This window comes from Carassius auratus, chromosome 22 (genome assembly GCF_003368295.1).
Source record: "Carassius auratus strain Wakin chromosome 22, ASM336829v1, whole genome shotgun sequence".
In the NCBI taxonomy this organism is placed as follows: Eukaryota; Metazoa; Chordata; class Actinopteri; order Cypriniformes; family Cyprinidae; genus Carassius; species Carassius auratus.
The window spans coordinates 5,039,551-5,051,915 of NC_039264.1; the positions used below are offsets into that span (position 1 = coordinate 5,039,551).

General features: G+C 40.4%; 1 protein-coding gene across 1 annotated transcript; it reads left to right on the forward strand.

Moving 5' to 3' along the window:
• Positions 1 to 2,631: 2,631 nt before the first annotated feature.
• On the forward strand, positions 2,632 to 12,018 carry LOC113039461 (rho-related GTP-binding protein RhoE). The gene is made up of 5 exons (XM_026197346.1): positions 2,632 to 2,937; positions 3,096 to 3,183; positions 9,478 to 9,587; positions 11,001 to 11,135; positions 11,474 to 12,018. Exons 1-5 carry the CDS (start codon positions 2,788 to 2,790, stop codon positions 11,720 to 11,722), a joined length of 732 nt encoding a protein of 243 aa, XP_026053131.1. The 5' UTR covers positions 2,632 to 2,787; the 3' UTR covers positions 11,723 to 12,018.
• Positions 12,019 to 12,365: the final 347 nt, after the last annotated feature.

The following is a 12,365-nucleotide window of genomic DNA, read 5'->3' on the forward strand; positions in this document are numbered from 1 at the left end:
AGCTTTGCTATTACTATCGCTAATAGTTAGCGTTAGAAGTCTCTTCTGAGTTTGGTTATTAAACAGTCACCTAGCAAACACCCAAAATGAGCTGACAACGCCCTGGCGATCACATAGCAACACCCTAGAAAGAACTCAGAACACATTAGCATTGTGGCGGTAAGTTTGCTATGGGTTAGCATCACTCATATTTCCTAAAGAAAAGAGATTCATTCTATACTAAAAAAAATATGTATATTAAAATACACTACTATCTTCATCTAATCAAACCTTATTTGATAATAATAATGACACAGGATTATAGTGTTGTTAGAATAGTCTGTGTTTTGTTAAAATGTACATTGTTTTATGTGTGTTTCAGCTAGGATGGCTAAGTGGGTTTATTTCAGCTCTCTCAAACTTTGACCATTGACCTGCAGGAAGAATATGTGGCATGGCATTACAGAGTGCATAGGTGCATTCGTTAGACTCCCAAATCCACGATTTTAATTAGTGTCACTACTGACGCATGTAATGATCTTTTAGCTGGGATGTGTGGAGAAGGGTCAGATCACGCTGCTTCATCTCTCAGAGTGACGCGAGATGTTACAGCTGTGTGACGAGGGGTTTCATACGGTAACCATTGGAGACAGGAGCAAGGTAGATTTCAAATTATTAGCAATACACTGGATCAATATTTGTTCTCATTTCACAGAACAAACTTGAAAGAATGTGTGTGTCAGTATAGACTGACCTTCCCTCGACACACACAGAGGAATCAGAAGCTACAGTCATCAGGCCCTCGGGGGTTTGTGTGGGGTTGTGGGTGAGCAGATCCTCAGAGCTGATCCTGTTATACTGGCTCTGCTTCTGCACAGAGAATAAATGATATCTATAAACTGAAGACGACAGAAAAACTATGATCTGTCTGTTGAACCATCTGTCTATCGTTCTGTCTGGCTGTCTTTCATTCTATCTATCCATCTGCTGTTATAGTAGTTGTTCTTAAGTCTATTTATCTATCTATCTATCTATCTATCTATCTGTCTGTCTATCTATCTATCTATCTATCTATCTATCTATCTATCTATCTATCTATCTATCTATCTATCTATCTCTCTGTCTATCTATCTGTCTCTCTATCTATCTATCTATCTATCTATCTATCTATCTATCTATCTATCTATCTATCTATCTATCTATCTCTGTCTCTCTGTCTGTCTGTCTGTCTATCTATCTATCTATCTATCTATCTATCTATCTATCTATCTGTCTCTCTATCTATCTATCTATCTATCTGTCTCTCTGTCTGTCTGTCTGTCTATCTATCTATCTATCTATCTATCTGTCTATCTATCTATCTATCTATCTATCTATCTATCTATCTGTCTGTCTGTCTATCTATCTATCTATCTATCTATCTATCTCTCTGTCTATCTCTCTGTCTATCTATCTGTCTCTCTATCTATCTATCTATCTATCTATCTATCTATCTATCTATCTATCTATCTATCTATCTATCTGTCTGTCTGTCTGTCTGTCTGTCTATCTAACTATATATCTCTCTCTCTCTGTCTGCCATCTATCTGTCTGTCTGTCTGTCTATCTATCTATCTATCTATCTATCTATCTATCTATCTATCTATCTATCTATCTATCTATCTATCTATCTATCTCTCTGTCTCTGTCTGTCTGTCTGTCTATCTCTCTCTCTCTATCTGTCTGTCTGTCTATCTATCTATCTAACTATATATCTATCTATCTATGTATCTATCTCTCTCTCTGTCTGTCTGTCTATCTATCTATCTATCATTCTATCTATCATTCTATCTATCTATCATAGTGTCTATTGTGTTACGCGTCGTTATGTCTGGTTGTAATCTTTCACTTTTTCTCTCTCTCGCTCACACTCTTTCTCTTTCTTTTTCTCTCTCGGTCTGACACACATTCACAGTATCTACTGTAAGAGCTGATGACATGCTGATGGAATGAATGTGTTACAAATATGTAGCAGATAAATATCCGCTGACTCCATGTCTTCCAGAAGGCCTGTTTCTGCTCCAGCGCCTCCACACCTGGGTAACTGCTCTACAGCCAACATGATATGATTATTAGATCAGTTTACAGTCTCTGTGTTCGTGCCTCATTTAAAATACACCTGCTCCCGTGATCAATTTATAATTGATTACTTCACATTCAAATCACAGCTGAACAAATCTGAAAACCAGGCATTGCAAAACTACATTTAAAAAAAAAACAAAGCATTTTTTTTATTACTTTATTTATTATTTATTATTTTTGAGGGAGAGAGAGAGAGAGAGAGAGAGAGAGAGAGAGAGAGTACATTTAAAAAATATATTTTGCGACATCTAAAGTAATAAATAATGCCACATTTCATAATATACAGTATTTGTATTTAAAATGTAGGTCTATTACAGTTTACTAAGTTTATTTATTTATTTATTTGGAACTTTGAGTTTCATAGCGCTAGAAGCAAAGTCATCTTTATTAAGGTCTGTAGGGGGCGCTCTTTCCCTCTCCCTACTGAAGGAAAGGGGAGGATCCCTGGGTGTCTTCAAGGACAGCCATTGGTTCACCGGGCTCATATAAAACACAGCACATACCCTAAAAGTGAGAGGGCTGGAATTCAAGCAGTTGATATATATTCTTGCAGGAGAGGGAGAGAGAGAGAAAGATCAGGACACGGGCAGAGGGAATCCGCACCCTTTCCAGAGTGATTACAGAAAGTGCGTTTGTGCCCGTCTTCTCCGTTGTGCGCCTCTGCGGACTTGCGCGTAAAGACAATCAATGAAGGAGAGAAGATCTATACAGAAACTGTCCCTTCAGCCCGGTATGGATCCGAGTCAGAGCCTCAAATGTAAGATCGTGGTCGTGGGGGACAGTCAATGTGGGAAAACCGCTCTGCTCCACGTTTTTGCCAAGGACTGTTTCCCAGAGGTGAGATGGGTAAAACCCAGCTGGATGCGCAACTGCGCTTTACGATATTGGCTTTAGTTCTGTAGCATGTGCGTTCATTTTTACACTTAAATCTCTTAAAATAGACCTGTTTAATAATATTTGCAATCTTCCTTCATGTGCCCCCCCCCCCCCCCCAGAATTATGTACCCACTGTGTTTGAGAATTACACAGCAAGTTTTGAGATTGACAAGCAAAGAATAGAGCTCAGCCTGTGGGACACCTCAGGTGAGTCTCAAATTATGTATTTGTGCTACATGCATCTGGATATTTTAGTATTAATTGCTTTTTATAGTGCAAATATATTGCGTTTACACTAAATAAGTATGGGTCTTCACCATTTCTCGTGACCCTTTGGGGGTGGATAGAGAGCCAGAACTTGGACTCCTTGTTATATATTTTATAAAACTGAGTGCTGCATGTAATGCTTGGTCTATATTGCTATATGTATTTTCCCGCATCAATGTATTAATGCTGAATTAAAGCGTTTTTCTTTTTCTTTAGTTTTGGCTGGTGTTTAATGTATTAATGGATGTATAAAAATGAGTTTGAGAACAGAAAAGATAATTCCCTTCAGTAGCTATAAATAGTTAAATTGATATGCATAAAGAGTATATGCATATAAAGAGTAATTTAATGGCTGTTAATATAAAATGCAGTAAGTAAATGCAAGCTTTGTCACAAATGATATATATTTAGAATTTGACCTATGAAATGATTTTTGCTCTTAATTTAGTATCTTTTATGTGGGTTTAGCTCATTTACATGCTATTGGTCCAAAACATGTCCAGACTTGTTGTCATTTTTCATAGATCCAGTGAACACTTCATTATTGTGATGCATCAGTGTGTTGTACAGGGTAATGATGTGATTGCTAGCTCTCATGTTTATGCCTGAAGGGAAATCTGGGTTTGTTTAATAGCTTTTCTTTCATTTTCTGAGCAGTTAAGCGATTCTCGGTTATTGAGTCAGTACAAGAGCCTGCCAAGCATTTAATCACACACACACACCCTGCTAATACACTCTCTCTCACTCCACCCATCTGTGGAATATGATCCATGGACACCTCACTTTTAAAGAATGTTAGGATGGCATCACATGGAACGTTGCTGTAAGTCATGTTTTGGATAAACAAATGAAACCGAAACTGTTGCCACAGCTGGGGTTGTGCTGCAATTCACACGTTCAACAAAACCAAACAGCCGTGACCACACAGGCAAATGAGAGTGGGGTCTTGGCTCACTCTGTCCATGTGTAGGGTATTGGTACGTTTCCAGAGTTCGCGCTCGGATCGCCCCGGTGAGATCAGACCTGCCGTCTGGAGGTAATCACAGGCCCTGTAAAGCATCCAGCCAGACAGACTGCTTTAGACGATGGCCTGTTTGGAGCTTAGCTATGATCTGGGGTAAACTGCATTCAGACCTGGACCTGGGGGTTTGGGTTGTTTGGTGCCATGTGTGGTCTGAAATGTAAAGCTGTGTGCTAAACATTTCCTTCACCAGTATATATTAAGCCATCAAGCTAGGGTATGATGTTTGATCAACTTTACCAGCTATGTTTTGCAGCCTGGCAAGTCAGACCAACACCAAATCAGCTAAGATGCATGGTTTGCAAATCTAAAGTAGTTTCTTAAATTCTCAATCTGGATCCATTTCTTCTAGAATCAAGAGTAATTTCATAAATCAAAAACCATGTGCTAATTTGACTTGCTGAAAGGCTAGCACAGCTGGTCACTTGCTTATGTTGTGTTTCCAATGTTGGTATTCTAGAGGTCTAGGCTTCTTAACTAGCTTAACCAGCAAAACTTGATACTTGTGAACAGCATGGCCATGCTTGTACATTAGCTGTACCAGCACCAATCCAGACATTGCCAAAAAAAGACATTTGCTATTTTTTTTTCTGCATGGTAGAATCAGCCCTAGATCTAGAGAACTGAGCTAATGAAGAGTCAAATCTCTAATTCTCTCAGTATACAGTTTTCTGAATATGAATCGTCATAAATGTGAACCTATATCATAATTCCAGGTGTTACGTTTTATTAGCTGTTCCCTAAAACTAGAGCTAGTGCTACAATCCGAAAAGAAAATTCCAGCATTTATGGAGTCATGTGCTCAATCTGGATAAATTTCCTGAATCAGATTCTGGAAGTAATTGCCTAAATTTTGAGCCAACGCTGTTGAAAAAAAAACAGCATATGGAAAAACTAAGGAACAGTTTAAACCAGCCGATGACCAGCTAAGTACCAATTTAAACCAGCTCAAACCATCAGTCAGGCTTCAAAACATACCTAATCAGCATATGCTGGAATTTTGAACAGGGAAGTGCTAAATCTAGAGTTATTGCATAAATCGAGAATCGTTTCCTCAATCTAGAGCCATTTAAAACTCAAACTAGAGCTATATCTGATGATAATTCAATGCACAGTGGTTCAGTTTGGTTCATGATGTAGGTACAGGAGTGTGTTCAGCTGACAGATGTCTGAGGTGGGCGTCTGCGGGCAGGACCGCCCGTCCGATGCTGGCAGTTGGATATGTAGTTAGTTGCTTGTGTCAGGCTGTGGGCTTCCAGCCTGCTGTTCATTACAGTGTAAGTTATTGTGTCAGAGCCAGGCTCCAAGGTCTCCCCAGTGTGTGGTCTTTCCTCTCAAATGCCTAAGTCTAGGGTTTAACAAGTTCAGAACACACCTGAGCACATTCCAGATAATGAGAGAAAGAGACATGCGGACTAGGAAACCTTGGTTATTTGCCCTTGAACAATCTCAAATTCCTTGCCTCGAGTGTTTCTGAAGCGTCCGGGGGTTGCTCCCAAAATTGCCCAAATGGATAGTTTCTTGGCATCTCTTCATAGTGCTGCTTTGTTTGCAACAGCTGCCACCCCATCAACCAAAAGGCTTGGCTGCTCCTGTCATTGTCCAGCAATCAGCTGTTGAGTCACGACCCCATTCACCATTCAGCTGGCAGCATCCGTCACTGATCTGCCACGGAACCCATTGATACAGTAGAGTACATGCGTACCATTCAGAATTTAAACAGTTGGCTTCCGAAAGGGGTACGACCGAGACTTTTTGTGTCCGATACAAAAGAAGGGAATGCGATTGTTTTTCGTTTTGTTAGTTTTACTTTTGATTGAGCTCAAGCCTTGCGTAACAACCATCTTTTCAGGACTGTTGCCCATTGTTGCGTTTGTTAAAACGATTCCCACTCCCGCCAATGAAAAACGGGAGTATTCTTTGGTCATTATTCCAATGTCAAAGTGCCGCTGCCATTCTGCTGCATGAATGTTTCATTAGGCTTGTCTTGTGTATATTGATTCTATGGCTTAGTAAGTCCTTCTAAATCTGAAACCCAAGTGTGTATGTGCATGTATTGTGTGTTATGTGATACACAAGAGGGAAGTGTCCGGATAAGACCCTACTGGAGACAAGAGCGCACATGCTCTCTGATCTTTTCGATGGCCATGAGCATGAGTGTGTATATCCTCCTAAAAGCCGATCCTCCATGGAATCTTCCCCCTTCCCCCAACTCCACTCTTCCAGACACTTATTGACCAGAAACCCCCTGCAGATGTGAAGCCAGGATCTTGACATGCCTGTCTCAAAAGCTTCCTTATCCACCAGTCGGACCATGGTCAATCAATATACGCACACTCTGCTTCGGGATCTTTTTTGTCCCTTTGTGAGTTGTAAGTTTTACAATAAGCATATCGTTTCAGATAATTATATCGCCAAATTCAGCCCATTGTTCCTCAAGCGTCCTATCTCCTTGCTCCCCTAGGGCTGGTGACGGATATGCTGTCATGGCATAGTTCGATTGGATGGTGTCTTTCAATTGGCAAGTTTGATAGGATGACCTTCTAAGATGTCACTTGTTTGCAGCTGAATTTTTTTATCAGACTTCTTGATCAGATTGCTGAGGTTGTGGGCTGAAAGCTGGAATAGGTATTTCCTTACAGAAACGTTATGCTTTAAACCCTACAATGTGATGCCTTTTAAATTGAAACAAGCTAGTGAATGGGGAAATAATGGAATGTGGCCATTTATGTCCAAGAATCACTGCTAGTCAAATATATCTTAGAGATTTAGGCTATGGTTGGGCACTTTCAAGATAACACTTTCATTGCCAAGTGAATGGGGAAATAATGGAATGTGTGTGGCTTGAAATTTGATTGGATCTTGAAAAGTGGCCATTTATGTTTAAAGAATCACTACTAGTAAAATATCTTAGAGATTTAGGGTATGGATGGGCTCTTTGACTTTGGCCAATAAGATAACACTTTCATTGCCAAGTTTTGCACAGGAAAAGTACCACCCTTCTTTGCAATATGTCAAATCTAGTTTCTTTTTAGAAGTTAAATTATAAATTAATTATTTATATAATTATTAATTAAATTAAGTGTTTGCTAATACACGAGTTCTTAGTCTTGTTTGTACATTCACATTATTCAATTATTCTGTTAATAATTATCATTCAGCTATTGCATGTCTCTTTAAAGTCCTGAACTAAGACATTGCTATCCATCCTCTTTAATCCAACCCTTGACTATTATCAGCAAGGGGAGACCTCAGTATCAGCTGACCCCTGAAAACAAAACGTTCCCGGGCTCATTTCAATGGGCCCTTGCTGGGAAAGGCTCTCTCAGACCCACTCCTTAAAGCTGGTCAACTAATGTCAGCCGGATCATATTTCTAACCTCAACGATTTGGGCCTGCATGCCTCACATTCCTGTGAGGAAAGGTTTGCTCTGGTACTCCACAAAGCAGCTATTGTGCGGTGGGACACCAGGGGAAAAAAAGCGGCATGTGAACCGTTATGTTCTCTGAAATCATTCTTACCTTGTTAGTCAAGAAGGAAATTAAATTCAGCAGAGTTCTTAAAGGCCTTTTTGTAAAAGTTGTAATGGCGTGTTAGCAGTTTTTTAAAAACCGATCAGCATCAAATGATTTCATAGCATAGCTTAGGGGTTAAATGTACTTTGCAGAGAATCCTGTCTGTTTATTGCTTTGTTTTGATGTAGATTGGGAAGACATTGCGGGATCCAAGCCAAAAACACCAGTGGCTAAGAATTCTTTACTGTGTGTGTGCATTAGCATGGTCACCACATGTTTAGAGAAACATTTGAACACTTGGGGAATCCATCAGCTGTCAGTATCCTTCACACACACACGCACACACACACACATTATGGAATGTGGTGTGTGTGTGTGTGTGTGAGTTGTGATAGCTATGGTGTTCCACAAGTGTGTCTGTGTGTGTGTGTGTGTCGCTCCAGTTAGCTATTACTTACACAAACACACACAAACAGCAGGGTTGGTGAAGGGCTATAGAATATACAGTTTGTACAGTATAAAAATCATTACTCCTATGGGATGAACCCACTTTTCACAAAAACAAACGTGTGTGTGTGTGTGTGTGTGTGCGTGTGTGTGCATATATTGTGTGTCTCTCTGAAAAGGCAGAAGGCCACACTAAGAAAAAAAACAACAACAACAGCAGCAACAACAACATAAACAAAGTAAACACTAAAATAACACAAAAACGTTTCATTATTAGGTCGACATACAGATGTAATGTTTACATTACAAATTAGAATTTAAATGATTAACCGTAAAAAAAAAAACCAGTAAAAACGTTGTTGTTCGTTCTTTGGCCTGTAGCTGTGGTTGAAACCTGAGCTGTAAGTCCTGCGGCTTCATGTGTTTTCAACTTCACATTTTTCTACTTAACTTCTGGCACTGGGAATTATCATTGTGTCAAACTAAAGAACCCTCCCTTCCCTCTGCCTCTCTCTCTCTCTCTCTCTCTCTCTCTCTCTCATAAACATCACCCCTGTCCTGGAATCTGGCACATAATAAATGTGTTTGTCCTGTGTGGATTGTACATACCGTGTCTGACAGAGTTAGTGGTGGGTGGGAATGCTTCGTTCTGTCAGAGTAAATCCTGGACTGTACCGTCCTCACAAAAGAAAAACATCTCCAGAGTTTTAGCCGGGAAGGAAATGCAACATCTGGCTAGGGGTCTAGTTATTAGCAGTGTTTGCTAAGGCAAGCGTCAGGATTTTTATTTGATCTAGACATTTGAAGAATCGTCTTGTGTTTGTGTAAATCATCATTTAGCATTGCACCAGTGACAGAGAACTGGAAGTGTTCTGTTTGCTGATATTTATATATATATATATATATATATATATATATATATATATATATATATATATATATATATATATATATATATATATATATAATATATAAATAAAAACCTATTTAAAAGCTTTATTTCTTCTGAAAGCAAAAGTGTGCATTAATGTGTAAAAGTTTAATGTTTAATATGTCTGAAAAAGGGGCTTCAGTAGTTAAAAAATGTATGAGTGATTTCAAATTACTTGCTATACAGTGTCACAGAGTGAAAGTTAAATGAGGTTAAGTAATATATTGACAGCCCTCCAGAGAGATCCACTATCCTTTTCTTGTTGCTAATGTTAAAATTACCTTTGCTCTTCCTGACAAATCCACATTTTGTCTTCCAGGCTCCCCGTATTATGACAATGTCAGGCCGCTTTCATATCCAGACTCCGATGCCGTCATCATATGCTTTGACATCAGCCGACCAGAGACCCTGGACAGCGTCCTAAAGAAGGTGAACATTTTCCCAATCTGTAATAACTGATTCAACACACTTAAACAAGTAAAACAAAATTCTTTGTTTGGACTTGGTGTCTTGGTGAACATCTGTATCAACCAATTAGTTGTATGACTGGGGTTGGGGTTTTGAAGAACATTCCATCAACCAATCAGATTTTAGGACTGGGGTTGTGTTTTTGAACAATATTCCCATCAACCAGTCAGAATATGGGACTGGGGTTGGGCTTTGAACAACATTCACCTCAGCTAATAAGATTTAAGCACTGGGGTTGGGGTTTTGAACAAGATTCCCTTCAACCAACTAGATTTTAGGACTGGGATTGGAGTCTTGAACAACATTCCATTCAAACAATCTGATTTTAGTGTTGGAGAGGTTGGGGTGTTTAACAGCATTCCCATCAACCAATCCAAAACAGGGCTCCAAAAGGAACACCTGAGAATCTTGATAGGAGGTACCATTATGTTACAGTTTTTGATGTTTGAAATAAATAAAAAAATTGTCTAAACTGCTAACGCCTGGGGCAGAATACGGGTGTGATGCACTATATTTTGGGAGTTTCTTGGATATCAAACTATAGGCTTGACCAATCTGGTTCCTGACAGTCTAATTGGCTGTTAAATGCCTTGCCTGTGATTCAGAGAAATACTTCTACAAATCCTTTGTGATCTCTTCACTCTTTGTTGCATCCCAATAAAGTCATCATTTGTTCAGCAGGGTTGAATATCTTCTGGTAGACTTTCAGTCTGGGGACAGGTGTGTGGAATGGCCTGTGGCTCTGTTTCACTCGGTTAGGGTGGGCCCCTGGTTTGATAGTATTATGCTGGCATTAACTAGACCATGTGAGTGGAAATTCAGCTGGGTGGATTGTCTTAAAACTGTTGCGATCTAGGTCACAGAATCTGAAATACGATCAGGCTACACGTGAGTACCTGGTGGAACAAGCTAGTGTTGGACTGAGGCCTCTGGGAGCCAAATGTGAGCACAAAAAGATCATGGGAACAAGGGAATGTAGGGTGCCTGTGTGAACAATCGTTTGAGTCTATTGTACCTGCTTGTTTCCCGCCAGATTAAATCAGGTGATTTAATGCCACACTGACAAATAAAATGCTTTGTTTGGGAAGGACTGGAATGCAGATCACCTGAAGCAATGTTCGGAAGATGCACACACCCTGAAAAGCAGTAATGACAGTGCAAGCTTTATACTGGCAGGAAGCATGTCCCTTACCTACAGCAAGGAAGCTTAATACTTTTGTGCTCGTGAAAAAAAGGGATGGGATGAAACGTGATATGCTTAGAGAATTGGAAGAGGAAACACTTGTTCTTGTCTTTTGTCCTCTCTCAGACAGGGATGGATCAAGGCCAGTTGGTTTCATCTTTCCCTTTTGGTTTTGTCTCTTTCTCTCACAGTGGAAAGGGGAGATCCAGGAATTCTGTCCCAACACAAAGATGCTGCTCGTCGGATGCAAGTCAGACCTTAGAACGGACCTCACGACTTTAGTGGAGCTGTCCAATCACAGACAGACACCGGTGTCGTATGATCAGGTGAGGGGTTCTCATAAACTGCTTTTGAAATGGACGCCAGTGAGACACTCAACTTTGGCTTGATATCTAACACCCATCTTATTACTTTACCAGTAATTATGCTTATCGGCAAGGGCAGTTCGGCAACATTGCAATGGTTAAGGTTACTAATCTGATCCATGCATTAAATGTCTGAGTGATAGAGAGCAAAATCTTCCTGAGCACAAAGCTAAACTTATTTCTGATTAAATTGCAAGTGGTATTCGTAACACTTAGACAGACCGCAAATCGTGATTATTTACTGCTAATTGTTGGTTTTGTTTCATAACAAAACTCATTATCCTCTCTTTCTCTTTTAGGGTTCAGCTATGGCTAAGCAGATATCCGCACCTTACATCGAATGCTCTGCAGTGCAGTCAGAAAACAGCGTGCGGGACATTTTCCATGTGGCAACGTTGGCTTGCGTAAATAAGAACAACAAAAACATCAAGCGCAACAAATCGTCACGCTCCACCAAACGCATCTCGCATATGCCCAGTCGACCAGACCTAGCTGCCGTCGCAACAGACCTACGCAAAGACAAAGCGAAGAGTTGCACAGTAATGTAATGAAAGGCGTTCTGGGGGAAAGATTCATTCTGGGAAACGGTGAGGGCGGACTGTGGAAGCAAGGAAGCAAAGGTGGAGAGCGGGAGTGTTTGCACGATGTCCCTGAAGGTCTCTCCAGTTTGAGGGTTCCAATTCTTGTTACCAGAACTTGGCTAGCTTGCGGACGTAAACCCATATAACGTCCCCAACCATCTCTCCTAAAACTTAGCCACTCAGCAGGAGGATGTCACCACCCTCTCAGCCAATAAGAGGCCTTCCTTCCTGCTCCTGGACGTGAAGCTGCTTCCTCTTTAGAGGATTCCTTCCGAAAGCTTCTCCTGCAGGAAAGGAAGGAGGAAGTAGAATCACAGAACCATGGAGTCCAGAGTTCCGTTGAGCTTTGGCTTGCAGTTATTTTTAAAAGATGCACGTTTCGGTTGGCATTAACAGTCACACGGCGGAACAGCGAAGGGGAAGATGACTTCCAAAATGGCGAAATTTCGGATAAAGACAACTCTCGCTTCTTTCTTTTCGAGTCCGTACAGCTAAACGAGGATATGAAACGAGAGCGTATCACTGTGGCTACGGATCACTTCCTCCTTCAATCCTCCTCTTGTCTGTTTTGTTCCTTCTGTAGACCAAGAGCACGAGTTTGTGTGTGTGC